This window comes from Macaca thibetana, chromosome 20 (genome assembly GCF_024542745.1).
Source record: "Macaca thibetana thibetana isolate TM-01 chromosome 20, ASM2454274v1, whole genome shotgun sequence".
Taxonomy (NCBI): domain Eukaryota; kingdom Metazoa; phylum Chordata; class Mammalia; order Primates; family Cercopithecidae; genus Macaca; species Macaca thibetana.
The window spans coordinates 58,095,768-58,115,090 of NC_065597.1; the positions used below are offsets into that span (position 1 = coordinate 58,095,768).

Sequence of the window (19,323 nt, forward strand, 5' to 3'; positions counted from 1 at the left end):
GGGGCCAACTATGACATATGAGAGAGGACGAAGCTGGAAGCACCGGCAGGGACAGAACTGGCTAAATGGTTCCTGTGTGGGCACCTCGTACCCCAGGGCCTTGCTAGTGTCTGGTACAAGAGTGCTCAGTAAACAATTGTTGGGTGACTTTTGTCTGAGCTTTACTTATTTTTTAATTAAAAAAATATTTCAGCCAGGTGTGGTGGCTCACGCCTGTAATCCCAGCACCTTGGTAGGCTGAGGTGGGCAGATCACTTGATGTCAGGAGTTCGAGACCAGCCTGGCCAACATGGTGAAACCCCCTGTCTACTAAAAATACAAAAATTAGCCGGGTGTGATGGCGTGTGCCTGTAATCCCAGCTACTTATGAGGCTGAAGCAGGAGAATCGCTTGAACCCGGGAGGCAGAGGCTGCAGTGCGCCAGGATCGCGCCACTGGACTCCAGCCTGGGTGACAGAGCGAGACTCTGTATCAAAAGTAAAATAAAATAAAAATTAAGGCCCAAGCGGTGGCTCCCGCCTGTAATCCCAGCACCTTCGGAGGCCGAGGTGGGCGGACTGCAAGGTCAGGAGATCAAGAACATCTTCGCCAAAATGGGGAAACCCCATCTCTATTAAAAATACAAAAATTAGCCGGGCGTGGTGACGCGCGCCTGTAGTCCCAGCTACTCAGGAGGCTGAGGCAGGAGAAATCACTTGAACCCGGGAGTCGGAGGTTGCAGTGAGCCGAGATCATGCCACTGCACTCCAGCTTGGGCTACAGGAGCGAAATTCCGTCTCAAAAAAAAAAAAAAGTAGACGAACCTCCAATGAACTGCTCACTTTGCCTCTCCCAGGCCGCACCGAGGAAGGTCGATTCCATCGACTCTCAACTGCCAACCCCTGAGGAGGCTCCGCCTTTCCCTTCTCCTTCTCCTCCTCCCAGGCGGTCCCTGTTTTTGCCGCTCCTTTGAAAGTCTCGCGATAGTTCTCCCACTTCCCATAACTCCGTGCGCTCTCCCCTCCCGTTCCCTTTCCGCCATCTTTCCGCGCCGGTGAGTAGCACTCTCTGAGAGCTCCAATTTCATCCGTCTGCCATCGGCGCAATCCTGCAATCTAAGGTTCGGTCTCAGTGTCCTGCGAGGAGGCTGGACCCCTCCTTGGCGGAGGATCCTGGCCTTGCCGGTTCCTGGACAAGCATAGAGGAGAGCCATGCCCGGGCGCCCCAGACTGTGCACTCCGGGGATCCCGGTGCATGGGGTGCAGGCCGCAGCGCTGGCGGGAGCCGGAACCTTCGACTGCCTAGCTAGGCAGTAACTCGGTTCGGGCCACAGCGTCTGAGTCTCCCTGTAGTGCTGAGGCTGCGCCTTGGCCCCGGGCGGCGGGCAGCATCGGGGCTGGTGGGCGGTGCAGCTTCTCGTAGCTGGGGCCGCGCTGGGAGCTTGGGAGGCTGAGGCCACCCGGCAGGTAAAAGCTGCATCGTGCCGGGGTTGGCAGTTTGCTGGGTGCCAATTTGGATCTTCTGGGCCGCGGAGTTTTTCTTTAGACACTTTTGAACTTAAGGGGAGAGATTTAAGTTTTACTCTTTACTATTGGCACTTTGGTCTCCATACTTAAGGGCTTTCAGAACTTCAGTGTATTGTGCCGTCCGTGCCCATTAGAAGAGCCTGGACATACTGTCCAGTCTGACAGTATGTAAAATGTTTCTGTTTGCCACTGTGGCACTTGCTGTTGGACGCAATTTTAAATGGTACAAAGATGGATGTTTAGTTTAATTGATGTGTTCATGGTAGGTGAGAGTGAACTGTTCTAAAGTGCAATGTTAATAGTACAGAATCTGCTGATTTTCAGCAATTTGGAAAATGTTGCCGATGATACTCTGCTTCTGTTCTGAATCACTGATCGACTATAGCCTATGTTTTCGTTTCGGTAGCTGGCAGTTTCTGCTAGTTCTGTCGTTTTCTTGTGTCAAGTGGATTTTGTCCCACATTTCATTACCTCCAGACGTTGGAGTGTGGCATGATTCAAAGAAGAGTGGTTAGTGAATGAGTGAATTTAAAAATGTGCAGACTGACGTCCCGATAACCTGTTTACAACAACCGTAGTAAATAGGAATTTTCCTGGGTGGTGGGAAATGGAGAAGCAGCCTTCTCAGACTTAAGAGAACTTCGCCAAGGTGGGGCCAGAAAGAAAAGGATACTTCCGAAGTGTGTTGGTTGGTGAGTGTCTGTTGCTGTTGGCAATGCCAGTAAAAGCTCCTGTTTTGTCTTCCCTGAACAGCCACAATGGTGCGCATGAATGTCCTGGCTGATGCTCTCAAGAGCATCAACAATGCCGAAAAGAGAGGCAAACGCCAGGTGCTTATTAGGCCGTGCTCCAAAGTCATCGTCCGGTTTCTCACTGTGATGATGAAGCATGGTAAGTCTGCTGCCGCTGTGTTTTTGTTTTGATGTGAGACTCTTTAAGAAATGAGTCCTGTAGAAATTAATTAGGGGGGACCGAAGTATGTCTGTCATACCTGAGAACGAATGCAATTGACTTGTGGGCTGTGGAGGAGGGGATAGTCTGAAACTTCTAAAGAGTCACTTAGAGTAGGACTGCTGGAAGAAGGAGCTCTGCTAGGTATTTGGGAGCTAAATGAAACCAAGTCATTGAAAGGACTCCTGAGCTCATTTCGAGACCAGCCTGGCCAACATGGCAAAACCCCGTCTCTACTAAAAAAAAAAATCCCAGCTCTTCGGGAGACTGAGGCAGGGAGAATTGCTTGAACCCGGGAGGTGGAGGCTGCAATGAGCCGAGATCGGCCACTGCACTCCAGCCTGGGCGACAGCACAAGACTCCATCTCAAAAAAAAAAAAACAAACCCGAAAGGACTCTTGAGATCTTCTCAGAGCCCCTTGAGAGAAAAGATTGGATTATTGCACTTCTTTGGCACAAGGTAGCCTTTGGGAGTGGGAAGCAGTGAAGGAAGGGTCAAGGGGAAAATAATTTCTTTCAGAATTGCAAGGTGGATTGTTTTGGGTATTGTCTCCTAAATCTTACGTGTTAGGTTGTAAAAATTAGTTCTGATACAGATCAACTGTCTTCCCCCCAACTTCTTGGAGAAGCAGTCACTGAGGTGATGATGGGAGACTGAAGAATTGGGTAGGCTGGAGCACAGAGGTGTAGCTCTCAAGTTGATGTCTTTTATTTAATCCAGTCAGTTATCTTTTGTAGGTTACATTGGCGAATTTGAAATCATTGATGATCACAGAGCTGGGAAAATTGTTGTGAACCTTACAGGCAGGCTAAACAAGGTAAGAATGAGTGATATACACATTTCAAAGCTTTAAGAATTTTGTAATGTGGCGTTAGATGTTGTAATTGCCTTTGGAAATACTGAGTAGTGGTGCCATACTTGCTTTATCCAGTTACTTTAAAAAGATTTAAATATTGACACATATAACTTCATTTGTTCTCCTGGGTTGATTGTGCTAGAATTATGTCAGTTGACCTAGTGTTTGTATGGGGTATAAGCTGTCTCAGGGGAGATGGGGGGTGAAACCAGCGGCGGTACGGGTGTTTAAATATTGGATGTTAACACTACCCGCCTCACTGGCTTGAACTTGGGTGGCTCAAGGCCACTGAGCCTTTTGTCCAAGAAGCTGTGTCCTTCCTCTCAGTGATGTGTTGGGTTTTTTGGATGGAATCTTTGAGTAAATGGGGCTTTCTAAATAGCAATATTAATACTTTTTCTGTTTTTGCTGGCATAGGTCTCTGGGGTCTATGTTGCTTTTCAGTTTGACTTGTCAACACCTTAACCAAGTAAAACTGATTTTGTGGTTTAAGTGATTGTGTGTGTTTTGGGGGCAGGTGTTAAGCTAGTTGAGGTGTCCACTGTGCTTCCTATCAGGTTTGTAGCTTTCAGATTTGCAAAGAGGCAGATCCTCTAGTCCAAGCTTGTCCAGCCTGCCTAATTTTGTTGTTTTGTTTTAGACTTTTAGCAGCCTGAAATCATGGTATTTAGTTTCTGTCTCTAGTGATAAATGGAAAAGAGGGATGAAGAGTGGCCTTACTGGCCCAACTAGAAACAGAAACTAAGAGCCCATGTCTGTATTCCCTCCCTTGGACACCCCTGTGTCTACTGCAACAGATGAGGGGAAAGAGACCCAGAAAGTGAGTTGCTGAAGTATTTATTAAAGATTTGAAGAACTGGCTGGGTACGGTGGCTCACGCCCGTAATCCCAGCACTTTGGGAGGCTGAGGCAGGTGGATCGCCAGGTCAGGAGTTTGAGACCAGCCTGGCCAACATGGTGAAACCTCGTCTCTACTAAAAATACAAGAACTAGCCAGGTGCAGTGGCGGGCACCTGTAATCCCAGCTACTTGGGAGGCTGAGGCAGGAGAATTGCTTGAACCTGGCAGGCAGAGGTTATAGTGTGCTGGATATCGCACCACTGCACTCCAGCCTGGGTGTCAGGGCAAGACTCCATAAGATTTAAAGAACTTGCAAGAGTAATTTTCAGTATGTCATGTTGTGTTTTAGTTGTATGTAGCCGTTAGAACCCCACCTCAAAGTAGGATTTATTTATTTTTATTTATATTTCCTTTGAGATATTCTTGATCTGGCCTAGGCTGAAGTGCAGTGGCACCATCTTGGCTCACTGCAGCTTCCTTAGCTCAAGCCATCCTCCCACCTCAGCCTCCTGAGTAGCTGGGAATACTGGTGCATGCCACTGTGACTGCTAATTTTTTAAAAACTTTTTTGTAGAGGTGGGATCTCGCTATGTTGCTTAGATTTGTCTTAAACTTCTGGGCTCACGTGATCCTCCCACCTCAGCCTCCCAGAGTGCCAGGATTGCAGGCGTGAGTCACTGGGCCCAGCCGAGAAATAAGTTTGAACAGAGCATTCTGTAAATGGAACTTATTTATGGCACCCTTGTTCTGTTGTGTGCTACTTTGAAAAATTCTAGCCTATAACAGTTGACATGCAGGCCCTGCTGCTCTGTGCCCTTTTTTTGAGACGGAGTCTCACTCTCACCCAGGCTGGAGTGCAGTGGCACCATCTTGGCCACTGCAACCTCCGTCTCCCAGGTTCAAGCGATTCTCCTACCTCAGCCTCCCTAGTAGCTGGGATTACAGGTGCGTGGCACCATGCCGGGCTAATTTTTGTATCTTTAGTAAAGACGGGGATTTGCCATGTTGGCCAGGCTGGTCTGGAACTCCTGACCTCAGGTGATCCACAGCGCCTGGCCTGCTCTGTGACTTTCTGCAAAGTAAACAATTTTTGGTTTCTTGGAATTTCATTTCTCCCCATTTATAAGAGAATGTCCCCCTCCATCACTTTCATGCAAGACATTGACCTACCCTTAGCGTGGAAATTGAGCTTGGAAGTAAGATAGTGTGTAAAGACTAGACTGATTAACATTCTGGGCTTGATCACATCCTCTTAGGATTCTTCTTAGTTGGGAGAGGGTATGCTGTTTTAATTCTACCACAGTGAGAAGGATTTTTGCTGCTGGAATCAACATAAAAACTTGGATGCAGAGTGCGGCAGACTTTGGGGAAGATCTTTCACTACAGTTTGCTTGGACTAAACTAGTTTCCCCATATTTCTGTCCCTGCATTTCTTTCATCTGCTGTGAGATTGGCATTGTTAGTCAAGTCACAGCATAGCTGATGGGGTAATAGTAGGAGAACTTAAGCAGGCTTCCTGAGGGTAATGCAGTTAGGCCTTTCTGACAAGCCCATTTTCAGTTTCTGTGGGTCAGTCTCTGCTTTTGGAAGTGTTTTTCAAGTGTGCCTGTGATTTTAGAGCAGATTTTGTGAGCAGAGGGTCTTCAGTTAGTGGACATCAGTTGGTGGACTTTCTTCAGTAGTGTTTTAGGGCTGGCATGTAGTTGAGGGATGACAGCCCTTGGTGAGCTCGTACTTGGGAGGATCATTGTTGCCGTGTCCTGGTAGCCACGAGATGAGATGTCATTGTTCATTGTTGCCGTGTCCTGGTAGCCACGAGATGAGATAATTGCAAGCCCTTTGCTCTTTCTGCCTTCCATCATTCTGTCACATTCATTTGGAAAAATTTGCCTGGGGATGTACGACATTGTTTCTTGGAAATATGATGTAATGGTACTTCATTGGTGGGAGCAGTGTTCTTAGTTCGCTGCTGGTGCAGCGTGTTCCTTAGATATTCTAATAATTTGTAGTTTTTAGCTTATGAGCTTCAGGATTTGAGACCCTACGATTTTATTTCAGTCTTACTATATAAGAAAGGGTTGGCTATAGTCTCTCTTGTCAAGACTTGATCTCTTGGCTATGTAAAATCTGATCATTCTGGACAGTTCTCTAGCCAACAGGGAGCACGCCAGTGGCTGGACACTGCCATGTATTGCCTTGTGCCATTTCTTTTCATGTCTTTGCTTTTTCTTCTAGGCACGTGGTGGGCCTCGTAGGCGGGCATAGTCTTACTTAAGTGTATTTTTTGAAAAGTATGTCAAGAATTGTGCACAGAATAGGTACCCATCTGAATGCTGGTTTGGTTGGTTTGGAGGACTGTTCGTTTATCAATGTCAGCTTGAGTTACTCAGTTTTTCTCTTCATTGGTAAAGTGAAGACTTTTTTTGTTTTTGTTGTTGTTATTTTATAGTGTGGAGTGATCAGCCCCAGATTTGATGTGCAACTCAAAGATCTAGAAAAATGGCAGAATAACCTGCTTCCATCCCGCCAGTTTGGGTAAGTTGGCCTTTCCTTAATTAAAAGAAATTAATGCTTAAGAATTGCTGTGGTGGAGTTTGACTTGAGGTTTTTTTTTTTTGTTTTTTTCCTTTTTAAAGCAAAGCAGTGGTAATTTGTCTACTCTCAACCATTTTGACCTAATAATTACCTCAAGTGTTACCCGTATTTCTTTTTTTTCTCTTTAAATAGAGACAGGGTTGGTCAGGCGCAGTGGCTCACACCTGTGATCCTAGCACTTTGGGAGGCCAAGGCGGGCGGATCACCTGAGGTTGGGAGTTCGAGACCAGCCTGACCAACATGGAGAAACCCCGTCTCTACCTAAAATACAAAATTAGCCAGGCCTGGTGGCTCACGCCTGTGATCCCAGCTACTCGGGAGCCTGAGGCAGGAGAATTGCTTGAACCCAGGAGGCGGACATTGCAGTGAGCTGAGATCATGCCACTGCACTCCAGCCTGGGCAATAAGAGCGAAATTCTGTCTCAAGAAAAAAGAGAGAGGGACAGGGTTTCACTTCGGTGCCCAGGCTGTTCACAAGTGTGGTCATAACACACTACAGCCTTGGCTTCCTGGCCCCAAGCAGTCCTCCCCACTCCACCCCTTATGGATTTGGGAATACAGGCGCCCGCCACCGTGCCTGGCTGTTTGCCACATTTCACGTGTTAGGCTTCAGGTTCTGAGAGGCGCGTGAGAGCTTAGACTGGCGGAAGAGGAGGGTTGTGTTTCATGTCTGCCCTTTTGGCAGATAGTTCATATTGTGTGTTCCCTGTGATCCCAGACTCGGCCAGAATCAGTTCTAAGCCTTGGCCTTTGGGAAAACTTCGTTTGGGAATCTTTGTCCTTAAGAGCCTGTCTGAGTTCAAATCCTTGTTTTTCTGCTTTAAAGCCTTGAGATCTGGGCAAGTCATAGCCTTGATTTCTTCATCTGTAAAAGTGGTAATAGTCCTCTGTTTATCACCTGATTTAATTTTGGTAAAACGCTTTATGAGCTGACACAGTAAATGTGTATCTTTGTGGTTAAGAATTTATATCCTCCAAATTATGCGTCTGGTGCCTTGGTTGAATGTATTCTCACTTCATGGTTGCTGTATTACACGTACAGCATTCTCTTACGAAAGTCATTTCTCTTTGTAATTACGATAACTGATTTTAATGCCGCACATTTGCATACTGTATGCTTGTTACAGTGATCCCCACAGTAGCTAATGAAGCAGCCACTCACTGTACACATGAACATGTCTCCATGTAATAGTTATACGGTGCATCGCAGAAACACAATTCAAACTCAAGTTTATGTGAATACTTTCAAGTCTCCTTACCTGAGAGCAGAAAGTGACATTTGAAGTTAAGGGAGTTCCTAGATGCCTTTGTTTTCAGTCAAGTTTGTTTCGTGGTGTAGGCAGAAGTCAGGGCTGTGTGAGGCAGATATCAGGGCTGTGTGATTGTGTGGCTCCGCTCTCTGGATTTGGCTCTGTTGGTTGCAGGAGTCATGCTCATATGCTACATGAGGCACCAGCAGTGGCACTGCCAGTTCCTGTGTGCTCCACAGGAAAGCACCCTTAACCACTAATGAGTGTTGATGCTTTTCTGCACTAGAAGGCACTATGTTGAACTATTAAACTTACCAGCATTTTCTTTTTCCACTCCATAGTTTCATTGTACTGACAACCTCAGCTGGCATCATGGACCATGAAGAAGCAAGACGAAAACACACAGGAGGGAAAATCCTGGGATTCTTTTTCTAGGGATGTAATACATACATTTACAAATAAAATGCCTCATGGACTCTGGTGCTTCCACTTGGTCGTTTTGAGCCTTCACAGCAGTGTAGCCGGAGCGTCTGCGGCAGCATGCCGTTGCTTCGTTTATTGGTGAATGCGATTCCCTGAAGTGACTAATACAGCCAAGGGAAAAAGTTCTTATGAAACCAATATGCATAAGAAAACAGTCACCCCTGCTGTCTACCAAAACCAGGTATTTGACACTAAATATTTTAGTTACATTTCATTTTTTTTTTTTTTTTTTTTGAGACAGAGTCTCACTCTGTTGCTCAGGAGGAGTGCAGTGGTGCAATCTTGGCTCACTGCAGTCTTCACCTCCCGGGTTCAAGTAATTGTCCTGTCTCAGCCGCCTGAGAAGCCTGGAATTACAGATGTGTGTCGTCACACCTGGCTAATTTTTATATTTTAATAGAGACGGGGTTGCGCCGTGTTGCCCAGGCTGGTCTTGAACTCTTGGCCTCACGCGATCAGCCCACCTCGGCCTCCCAAGGTGCTGGGATTACAGCCATGAGCCACCACACCTGGCCTATATTTCAGTATTTTCTGTTAGTTTTTAATGAGTTTATTTTGCCTGGCTAGGATTATTCTGTAGATAGGATTTTAGATCTTGCTTTTGTCACTGACCACCGTAAGAAATACTTGATGGGATTTTTTTTTTTTTTTTTTTTTTTTAAGACGCTCTGTCACACAGGCTGGAGTGCAGTGCATGATCTTGACTCACTGCAACCTCCGCTTCCCAGGTTCAAGTAGTTCTTGTGCCTCAGCCTCCCGAGTAGCTGAGATTATAGGTGTGCGCCACCACGTCTGGTTAATTTTTGTGTTTTTAGTAGAGACGGGTTTCACCATGTTGGCCAGGCTGGTCTCGAACTCCTGATCTCAAGTGATCTGCCCGCCTCGGCCTCCCAAAGTGCTGGGATTACAGGTGTGAGCCACCACGCCCGGCCTTAGGAATTGTTCCAAGAGGATCCGGTGCCACTTGGAGGTGCCCATTGAAGTGTGGTGGGCACTGGTGATCACTGACGGGGTAGTTGGTACTGACCCGGTACTGGGGCGTGTCCCCCAGTCTCTGCTCTGCCCTTGGCTACCCAGGTGGTGTGCCAAGCGGGGAGAGAAGCTACCTTAGGAAGGGGCGCGGATGAACTTCCTGAAAGGAGGGCCTACCTTTGTAATATGTGGGAAATAGCTACAAATGTTACAGAAGGGCCCTAGAGATGGGGCAGATAAGGCCCCTATTTGTGAGAAGTGAGTTGAGAGGCGTGTTTGGGGCCTCTGATGTTTGGGAGGCTGTGAGTAATTCACATGAGTTTTGAAGTCCAGCACCAGAACTCAGGTTTTCTCTTCCACTCAGTAGCCTCAACATCCTTATCTGTAATGGGAATGATGCAAAACCCATCCCCGAGTTGAGGGAAAAATGAAATTGTGTAAAGCGTACTTGGCACGTGATAGTCACAGGCCTGGGGACAGTGAGTCCAGAAGGATTTTCTTATGCCAGGGTTGTAATCTCTAGGATCACAGGGCTGTGACTTGTTTAACCATTGTGTCTCTGGTCCCTAGCCTGCAGCCTCCCAGGAGGCGGAGGTTGCAGTGAGCTGAGATCGTGCCATTGCACTCCAGCCTGGGTAACGAGCAAAACTCCGTCTCAAGAAAAAAGAGAGGATTTCACTTGGGTGCCCAGGCTGGAGTGCAGTGGCTATTCGCCCCAAGCAGTCCTCCCCACTCAGCCTCTTGTGGATTTGGGAATACAGGCGCCCGCCACTGTGCCTGGCTATTTGCCACATTTCACGTGTTAGGCTTCAGGTTCTGAGAGGCGCATGAGAGCTTAGAAGAGGAGGGTCGTGTCTACTTTCATGTCTGCCCTTTTGGCAGATAGTTCATATTGTGTGTTCCCTGTGATTCCAGACTCAGGGCCAGAATCAGTTCTAAGCCTGGGCCTTTGGGAAAACTTAGTTTGGCGTGTAGGGATGCCTCAGTCACTTACATGTTGATTGAGTGAATAGTCGATTTCTTTCTGGACACTTAGGATATGAAAATGGCTCCATTTGTTGTCACCATTTTGTGGGGATCCTATGTCCTTTGAAGTGGTTAGGAGTGGGAGAAATACGATAGGGGTGGTGTGGTTGATGGATTTAACAACATGGCAAGGAAGCAGATGGCCTTACCCCCTGTTCCTCAGATCCTGTAAGTGACTTTGTGACCCAGGGCTGCTTGGTGTGGGACTAGACCCTAGGGTTTGAAGGTCTGAAGACAATTTAGGTTCCTGCCGGCAGGATGTCTTGGCTCAGAGCCAAGTATTTCTGTGGGGTGATCCCAGCTTCCTCCCAGCACGCTGCTGCTGGTGCCAGGCAGAGGCCCCGGAGTGGGAAGAGGGTGACAGCATCTGGATCACCCATTCCTGCCTAGATGGTTTTGGGTCATAGTAAAAGGGATCTCAGCACCTATGCAGTTCTCAGCCTCAGAGCCGCAGGTATCAGGAATATAATGCACTATCTGAAAATGCATGCAAAACTTAACACCTAGGCATTTTTATGGAGACACTCCATAGAGCCTTTGACCAGAGGTTGAAAGAAATTTGTCATTCAAAAGACCAAGGAACCACTGCCAAGTACCTCTACATTCAGCAACACATCTATACTGGTGCATGCCAAGTGTCCTCGCTTAGAGGCTATTGTCTCACCTCAGGGTCAGAAGTGACAGGTGAAAGAGCACACAGGTCTCTGGGCAAGGCAGAGTTTGAATCTAGGTCTGGACCAACACCTGAGAAGACAGCTTCACCCCAGGCTAGGAAGTTCACTTTCAGCTCCTGGCCAGGGAGAAAGCAAGCTCTGGGAGACCTCAACTCTGAATCTCACTTGGCTTTTCAGTCGAATCCGTTGTTGCCTAACACATACTTGCCAATCCCGAATCCTCAGAGGGCTCCATACATGCTGCACTTCAGCCTTCACTCCCGGTTCATCCCACCTGGAATGCCTTTTTCTCTCCAAAGATATTCCCAAGAGCCAAGTGAAATGTCACTTCCAACCTCAGGTGATCTCCCCGCCTCGGCCTCCCAAAGTGCTGGGATTACAGGCGTGAGCCACTGCACTCGCAGAAATGAGACATTCTTTGGGACCTGAGCACTGTTCGTTATGAAATGGATGTTTAGGGCTGCAGACTGTGCTGAGCCAGTACTGAACATAAGATCCTGAGTGGACAGGAACACCTTCGTGGTCAGGAGTAAATTTGTTTTTAAGAGCTGGGAGTGGTGGCTAACACCTGTAATCCCAGCACTGTGGGAGGCTGAGGGGGGAGCATCACTTGAGCCCAGAGTTTGAGATCAGCCTGGGTAACTGTCTCTACAAAAAAAAAAAAATTAGCTGGGTGTGGTGGCATGAGTCCCAGCTACTCAGGAGGCTGAGGTGGTAGGACTGCTTGAGCCTAGGGGGTCAAGGCTGTAGTGAGTCATGTTTGTGCCACTGCACTCTAGCCTGGGTGACAGACAGATAATGTGTCTCAAAAAAAGAAAAAAAAATCTTGACCAGGTGCGGTGGCTCATGCCTGTAATCTCAGCAGTTTGGGAGGCCAAGGCAGGTGGATCACCTGAGGTCAGGAGTTTGAAACCACCTGGCCAACATACAGGGTGAAACCCTGTCTCTATTAAAAATACAAAAATTTGCTGGACCTGGTGGCGCACACCTGTAATCCCAGCTACTCGGGAGGCTGAGGCAGGAGAATTGCTTGAAGCCAGGAGGCGGAGGTTGCAGTGAGCCAAGATGGTGCCACTGTACACACTCCAGCCTGGGCAATAAGAGCAAAACTCTGTCTCAAAAAAGAAAAATCCATTTAAAAAAATAACATTTGTGAGATGGAGAGCCAATCTTCCTAGGAACTGAGGGGGTTACTAGCTGCAAGGGAGATGGGGAAAACAAGTCCTGACCTCCACCTAGGGGATCTATAGACTCACAATGTAGGAATTTTCCCAGAGACAGGAGTACTTTAAGGGTACTGTGCGGCCCAAAATGGTGGAGCAGGGAATTACAAGGCTCCCAACACAACTAATGAGGTGGCAAAAACTGTCAGAATCAAGGTCTGAAGTACTCTGGGGTCTAGACCCTTTTTGTTATATTTCATTTGTTTTGAGATGGGGTCTCACTCTATCCCTCAGACTGGAGTGCCATGGTGCAATCTCAGCTCACTGCATCCTTGACCTCCCACGTCAGCCTCAGAGTAGGTGGGATCGTGGGCGCAAGCCACCACGCCAGGCTAATTTTTGGATTTCTTGTAGAGACAGGGTTTTACTATGTTGCCCAGGCTGGTCTTGAACTCCTGAGCTAGAGCAATTCACCAGCCTCAGCCTCCCTCCCAAAGTGCTGGGATTACAGACTTGAGCCACAGCACCCAGCCTTCTCGTTTTTTATTTTTATTCATTTATTTTTTTGAGACAGAGTCTCGCTCTGTAGCCCAGGCTGGAGTGCAGTGGCCGGATCTCAGCTCACTGCAAGCTCCGCCTCCTGGCTTCACGCCATTCTCCTGCCTCAGCCTCCCGAGTAGCTGGGACTACAGGCGCCCGCCACCGCGCCTGGCTAGTTTTTTTTGTATGTTTTAGTAGAGACGGGGTTTCACCGGGTTAGCCAGGATGGTCTCGATCTCCTGACCTCGTGATCCGCCCGTCTCGGCCTCCCAAAGTGCTGGGATTAAAGGCTTGAGCCACCGCGCCCGGCCCTTCTCGTTTTTTAAAAGGGAAACAAACTTAACTCCCAAGGGAAGATTTGGAGAAAGAAAGCTCTGAGGCTGGGCGCGGTGGCTCATGCCTGTAATCCCAGCACTTTAGGAGGCCAAGGCGGGTGAATCACCTGAGGTCAGGAGTTCAAGACCAGCCTGGCCAACATGGTGAAACCCCGACTCTACTAAAAATACAAAAATTAGCCGGGCATGATGGCACATGTGCCTGTAATCCCAGCTACTCAGGAGGCTGAGGCAGGAGAATCCCTTGAACCCGGGAGGCAGAGGTTGCAGTGAGCCAAGATAGCGCCACTTCACTCCAACCTGGGCGAAAGCGAAAGTCCATCTCAAAAAAGAAAGCTCTGCTTTGCAGTAAGAGAGTGTGATTGATGGCATTTTTGCTTGTCCACATAACATCCCCCCAACTCCAGATCAGCAGGGACCATGAGGATATCAGCCTGCACTTTTGGAGCTGGTTGCTAGCGTGGGGGAGTACACAGAATTTACTGTCAAAGAATTGTGGTTGTAGGCTGGGTGCAGTGGCTCACACCTGTAATCCCAGCACTTTGAGAGGCCAAGGCGGGCAAATCACGAGGTCAGGAGTTTGAGACCAGCCTGGCCAACATGGTGAAACCCCATCTCTACTAAAAATACAAAAAATTAGCTGGGCATGGTGGTGGGTGCCTGTAATCACAGCTACTCGGGAGACTGAAGCAGGAGAATCGCTTGAACCCGGGAGGCGGAGGTTGCAGTGAGCCAGGATTGCACCACTGAACTCCAGCCTGGGTGACAGAGTGACTCCGTCTCAAAAAAAAAAAAAAAAAAAAAAAAAAAGGATTGTGGTTGTAGGTCTTCACCTGTCTGTCTGATGACTTCCCCAAGGACTAGCAGAAAGGCTTCTGAGCTTTTTACCCAGGACATTTTCAGGGCTGGGGTGGCTTCCCGGGTGGCTTTAGACAAAAGCATTGAAAGACATAGGTACTGGCCTAAATACCCTGGGGCAGGGGACAACACTTGGGACAAGCAATAGACCAGGCAGCCTGGGAAGGAAAAGTTTGGAAAAAGATGTGTGTCTGTAGAGGCTTTTAAAAGCTTCCACATAAACGAGGAAATCAAGAAAGCTGTGTGCAGGCCCGTAGTCAGTTGCATGCTCAGAAAAGGCCTAAGAAACTTTGTGAGGCCAAGGGAGTTGGATCACCTGAGGTCAGGAGTTCGAGATCAACCTGACCAACATGGTGAAATCCTGCCCTTACTAAAAATACAAAAAAGTTAGCTGGGCGTGGTGGCACACACCTGTAATCCCAGCTACTTGGGAGGCTGAGACAGAAGAATCACTTTACCTGGGAGGCAGAGGTTACAGTGAGCTGAGATTGTGCCACTGCACTCCAGCCTGGGCGACAGAGTGAGACACTCTGTCTCAAAACAAAACAAAATAAAACAAAAACAAACAAAAGGCCTAAGAAGACCCTAGGCTTTCATCTCTTGCTGGCCTTCGGTCTCTGTGCAAGCAGGAAGTGAAGGCTAAGGCAGAGTATAAATGGCCTGGTTAAGCGTTGAGAGAGTGCCCCAAACAGATCCAATTTGCAAAGATAAGGATAGTGTTTTCTGCCTGCCTTCTTGCCTGCCTTCTCCCCTTCCCTCCCCTCCCCTCCCCTCCCCTCCCCTCCCCTCCCCTCCCCTCCCCTCCCCTCCCCTTCCCTTCCCTTCTTTTCCCATGTGTTGGCTTCAGCCATTTTAGGTAGCTCTCAAAAGACCAACTGACTGACAAGCAAAAAGAACAGAAACTTTACTGGCAAAGAATACAGACTTTACAAAAATATTTTGGAAAATTTACCAAACAAGCAAACCACAGCAACCCACGATAGACAGCAACAGCAGACCCTGGGGAAGGAGGAGAATCTGATTTTCAGTGTTGCCATAAATTGAAAATGTCAACAAAACCCCTCACGGCATGCAAAGAAATAATAAAGTTCCACTCATTTGTGGCAAAAAGACTGTCCTTGTGGTAGCCCAGGTATTGGTCTTACTAGCAATGACCTTTTTTTTTTTTTTTTTTTTTTTTTTTTGAGATGGAGTCCCGCTCTGTCGTCCAGGCTGGAGTGCAGTGGCATGATCTTGGCTCACTGCAAGCTCCACCTCTGGGGTTGAAGCGATTCTCCTGCCTCAGCCTCCTGAGTAGCTGGGATTACAGGCGTGTGCCACCACACCCAGCTAATTTTTGTATTTTTAGTAGAGACGGGGTATCATCATGTTGGTCAGGCTGGTCTCAAACTCCTGACGTCGTGATCCACCCGCCTTAGCCTCCCAAAGTACTGGGATTAGAGGCGTGAGCCACTGTGCCCAGCCCAGCAATGACTTTTTAAACACTTTAGTTATTTAATTTTTTTTTAGAGAGATAGGGTCTCCCTCTGTCACTCAGGCTGGAGTGCAGTGATGCAGCCATAGCTCCATAGCTCACTGCAGCCTCTACCTCCTGGGCTCAAGTGAGTCTCCTGCTTCAGCCTCCTGAGTAGCTGGAACTACAAGTATGCACCACAATGCCAGGCTAGACAATTACTTTTTTTTTTTTTTTTTTTGAGATGGAGTCTATCACCCAGGCTGGTGTGCAGTGCTGTAATCTCGGCTCACTGCAACCTCTGTCTCCCAGGTTCAGGTGATTCTCGTGCCTCAGCCTCCCAAGTAACTGGGATTACAGACGCCCACCACCATGCCTAGCTAATTTTTGTATTTCTAGTGGAGACAGGGTTTCACCATATTGGCCAGGTTGGTCTTGAACTCCTGACCTCAAGTGATCTGCCTGCCTCAGCCTCCCAAAGTGCTTGGATTGCAGGCTTGAGCCACCATGCCCAGCCAACAATGAGTTTAAATCGACTGTCTTAAATAAAGAGCTGAAGGAAACCATGGACAAAGTCCTAAAGAGAGGGCACTTTGCAGAAGTCGTAGAACCTTGAGAGCCAGCGGGGCAGTGGGACAGTGAAATGTTGAGTTATTACTATTATTAATTCAAATCACATGAATAGCAAACCATCAGAGAACAAGAAGTCATTGTTGTATCACAAGGGCTCTATCAGCAGAGGTGTAGTCCTGAACTCGGCACAGTGTCTGGCACACACTAGGTCTTCAAGAAAGTTTTAGAGTAAACAAATGCATCCACGATGCTTTTATGTTGGGTAAGGTCTTTCTAGCTGTCAAAATTTTATTTCTTTTTTTTTTTTTTTCCTCCTTGTAATGGGGTTTGTGGGAGTGGGAAAAATGGTATAGAGCAAACCAAAATCATCTTCAGTTAGCAGATATATTTCTCCTATCTCCTTTCTTCACTAAGAACAGTCTTTGCTGGGCATGGTGGCTCACACCTGTAATCCCAGCACTTTGGGAAGCCAAGGCGAGTGGATCACCTGAGGTCAGGAGTTTGAGACCAGCCTGGCCAACATGGTGAAACCGTGTCTCTACTAAAAATACAAAAATTAGGTGGGGTGCTGTGGCTTGCGCCTATAATCCCAGCCTTTTCGGAGGCCGAGGCTGGTGGATCACCTGAGGTCAGGAGTTCAAGACTAGCCTGGTCAACATAGTGAAACCCTGTCTCTACTAAAAATGCGGGGAAAAAAAAAAAAAAAAAAAAAAAGCCGGGCCGGGCGCGGTGGCTCAAGCCTGTAATCCCAGCACTTTGGGAGGCCGAGACGGGCGGATCACGACGTCGGGAGATCGAGACCATCCTGGCTAACATGGTGAAACCCCATCTCTACTAAAAAATACAAAAAAAAACTAGCCGGGCGAGGTGGCGGGCGCCTGTAGTCCCAGCTACTGGGGAGGCTGAGGCAGGAGAATGGCGGGAACCCGGGGGGCGGAGCTTGCAGTGAGCTGAGATCCGGCCACTGCACTCCAGCCTGGGCGGCAGAGCGAGACTCCGTCTCAAAAAAAAAAAAAAAAAAAAAAAAAAAAAAAAGCCGGGCATGGTGGTGCATGCCTGTAATCCCAGCTACTTGGGAGGCTGAGGCAGGAGAATCGCTTGAACCTGGGAGGCAGAGGTTGCAGTGAGCTGAGATCATGCCATTGCACTCTGGCCTGGGGGACAGAGCGAGACCCTGTCTCAAGAAAAAATAAATAAATAAATAAATAAATAAATAAAATTAAAAACCCCAAAAGACAAAAATTAGCCAGGTGTGGTGGTGCATGCCTGTAATCTCAGCTTCTCAAGAGGCTGAGGCAGGAGAATCGCTTCAGCCCAGGGATAAAGAGGCGGCAGCGAGCCAAGATGGCACCACTGCACTCCAGCCTGGGGGACAGAATGAGACTTTGTCTTTTTTTTTTTTTTTTGTCTTAAAAAAAAAAAAAATAGACCGGGCGTGGTGGCTCACGCCTGTAATCCCAGCACTTTGGGAGCCCGAGGTGGGAGGATCACGACGTCAGGAGATGGAGACCACGGTGAAACCCCTATCTACTAAAAATACCAAAAATTAGCGGGGCGTGGTGGCAGGCGCCTGTAGTCCCAGCTACTTGGGAGGCTGAGCCGGGAGAATGGCGTGAACCCAGGAGGTGGAGCTGGAGCTTGCAGTGAGCCGAGATCACGCCACTGCAGTCCAGCCTGGTCGACATAGTGAGACTCTGTCTCCAAAAAAAAAAAAAAATAATAATAACAGTAGTGTCTTTGGGTAAGCATAGGCACACAGTTAAAAAAAAAGGAAAAAAAAAAAAGAGTCATGTCTTTGGGACTGAGTGGCATATGTTCTGAATTAGTGTGCCCAGATGTGGTGAAAGACACTGAGAAGCCACTGCCTGATGAGTTCTCTTTTGTTGTTAAAGTTGTGGGCTGCTGTAGAATGGGGTTGCTTGTCTGCATCCTCTTCGAAAAGCACACAATATGGCAAGTGGAAACAGGAGAGAGCTCCCAGGAGTGCCTCGTGCCAGGCGAAGAGGTTGTATGGTGGGTGGTGGGTAGGTGCCTAGGGAGAGGAGGTCCACATCTGCTATCCTTCTAGCACGATGGCTTCCAAAGCAGAGCGAAATGGTGATGTTCCCACTTCCCAAGGCATCCAAAGGAGGGGACTTGAAGAATGCAGCCTAGCAACCGTGTGAGTAAGAATGTGAGGGAGGAAGGGGCTTGAGGATGATCCTGAGGGTCAACTGGACTGTGGGGAAATAGCGTAGCCTTCTTTCCTTTGAGCTTCAATTATCTCGCCTGTGATGATGATGATGATGATAATGATAAAGATGATGCCATACTTCTGTGGCACATACTGTGTTCCAGATATTGTTCCTATAACTCATCTAATTTTCATAGCAGTTTTACAGGATGGGTACTATTTTTTTTTTTTTTTTTTTTTTGAGGTGGAGTCTCACTCTGTTGCCAGGCTGGAGTGCAGTGGCGCAATCTGGGTTCACTGCAACCTCTACCTCCCAGGTTCAAACAATTCTCCTGCCTCAGCCTCCCGAGTAGCTGGGACTACAGGCGCCTACCAGCTAATTTTTGTATTTTCAGTAGAGACAGGGTTTCACCATGTTAGCCAGGATGGTCTCGATCTCTTGACCTCGTGATCCACCCACCTCAGCCTCCCAAAGTGCTGGGATTACAAGCGTGAGCCACCGCACCCAGTCAAGATGGTTACTATTTGTATACCTATTTTATAGAAGAGGAAACTGAGGCATAGAGAAGTCAAGTCACTTGATCATACAGCTAGTGTGTGGAGGAGGCAGATTGAAACCCTGGCTTCTGTCTTAGTCACTACATTGGCTTCACGGGCTTATCATAAGGATTAAACGCGTGAACACGCTAAGTGTTTAGTTCAGTGTCTGGCACAGACTCAATGTTCAGAAAATCTTAACAGCTTGCCATCAGTATCAGAACCCAAACAAACAGGTGGAACTCTCTCCAACTCTAACTTTAATCACATGTACTTGTATAACCAGCCACTGTTTTTTTAATTAAAAAACTTTTTTTGAGACAGGTTCTTGCTTTGTCACCCAGGCAGGAAGGCAGTGGTGAGAACACAGCTCACTGTAGCCTCCACCTCCTGGGCTCGAGCGATCCTCCCGCTTCAGCCTCTTGTGTAGCTGGAACCACAGCGTGTGCCACCATGCCCAGCTAATTTTATTTATTTATTTTTATTTTTGGTAGAGATGAGGTCTCACTATCTTGCCCAAGCTGTTCTCAAATTCCTG

At 47.8% G+C, this 19,323-nt stretch overlaps 2 protein-coding genes across 3 annotated transcripts in view; one reads left to right on the plus strand and one right to left on the minus strand.

The window, feature by feature from the left end:
- Window positions 1–19,323, minus strand: part of COQ7 (coenzyme Q7, hydroxylase) — a 375,365-nt gene that overhangs the window by 279,887 nt on the left and 76,155 nt on the right. The window lies entirely within an intron of this gene.
- RPS15A (ribosomal protein S15a) lies at window positions 978–8,474 on the plus strand. Of its 2 annotated transcripts, none has more exons than XM_050775031.1 (5): window positions 978–1,033; window positions 2,259–2,396; window positions 3,195–3,274; window positions 6,603–6,688; window positions 8,340–8,474. In XM_050775031.1, exons 2-5 carry the CDS (start codon window positions 2,264–2,266, stop codon window positions 8,431–8,433), a joined length of 393 nt encoding a protein of 130 aa, XP_050630988.1. In that variant the 5' UTR covers window positions 978–1,033; window positions 2,259–2,263; the 3' UTR covers window positions 8,434–8,474. The 2 variants fall into 2 exon arrangements, with proteins under 2 accessions (XP_050630988.1, XP_050630989.1); XM_050775032.1 differs by having other exon boundaries at window positions 1,009–1,099.

Bases quoted from the DNA above. Each gene is read 5' to 3' on its own strand.
- RPS15A (XM_050775031.1), top strand. From the start codon at position 2,264: ATGGTGCGCATGAATGTCCTGGCTGATGCTCTCAAGAGCATCAACAAT. The intron at 3,275-6,602 runs GTAAGAATGAGT...GTTATTTTATAG, and splicing joins TTACAGGCAGGCTAAACAAG to TGTGGAGTGATCAGCCCCAG. The intron at 6,689-8,339 runs GTAAGTTGGCCT...TCCACTCCATAG, and splicing joins CTTCCATCCCGCCAGTTTGG to TTTCATTGTACTGACAACCT.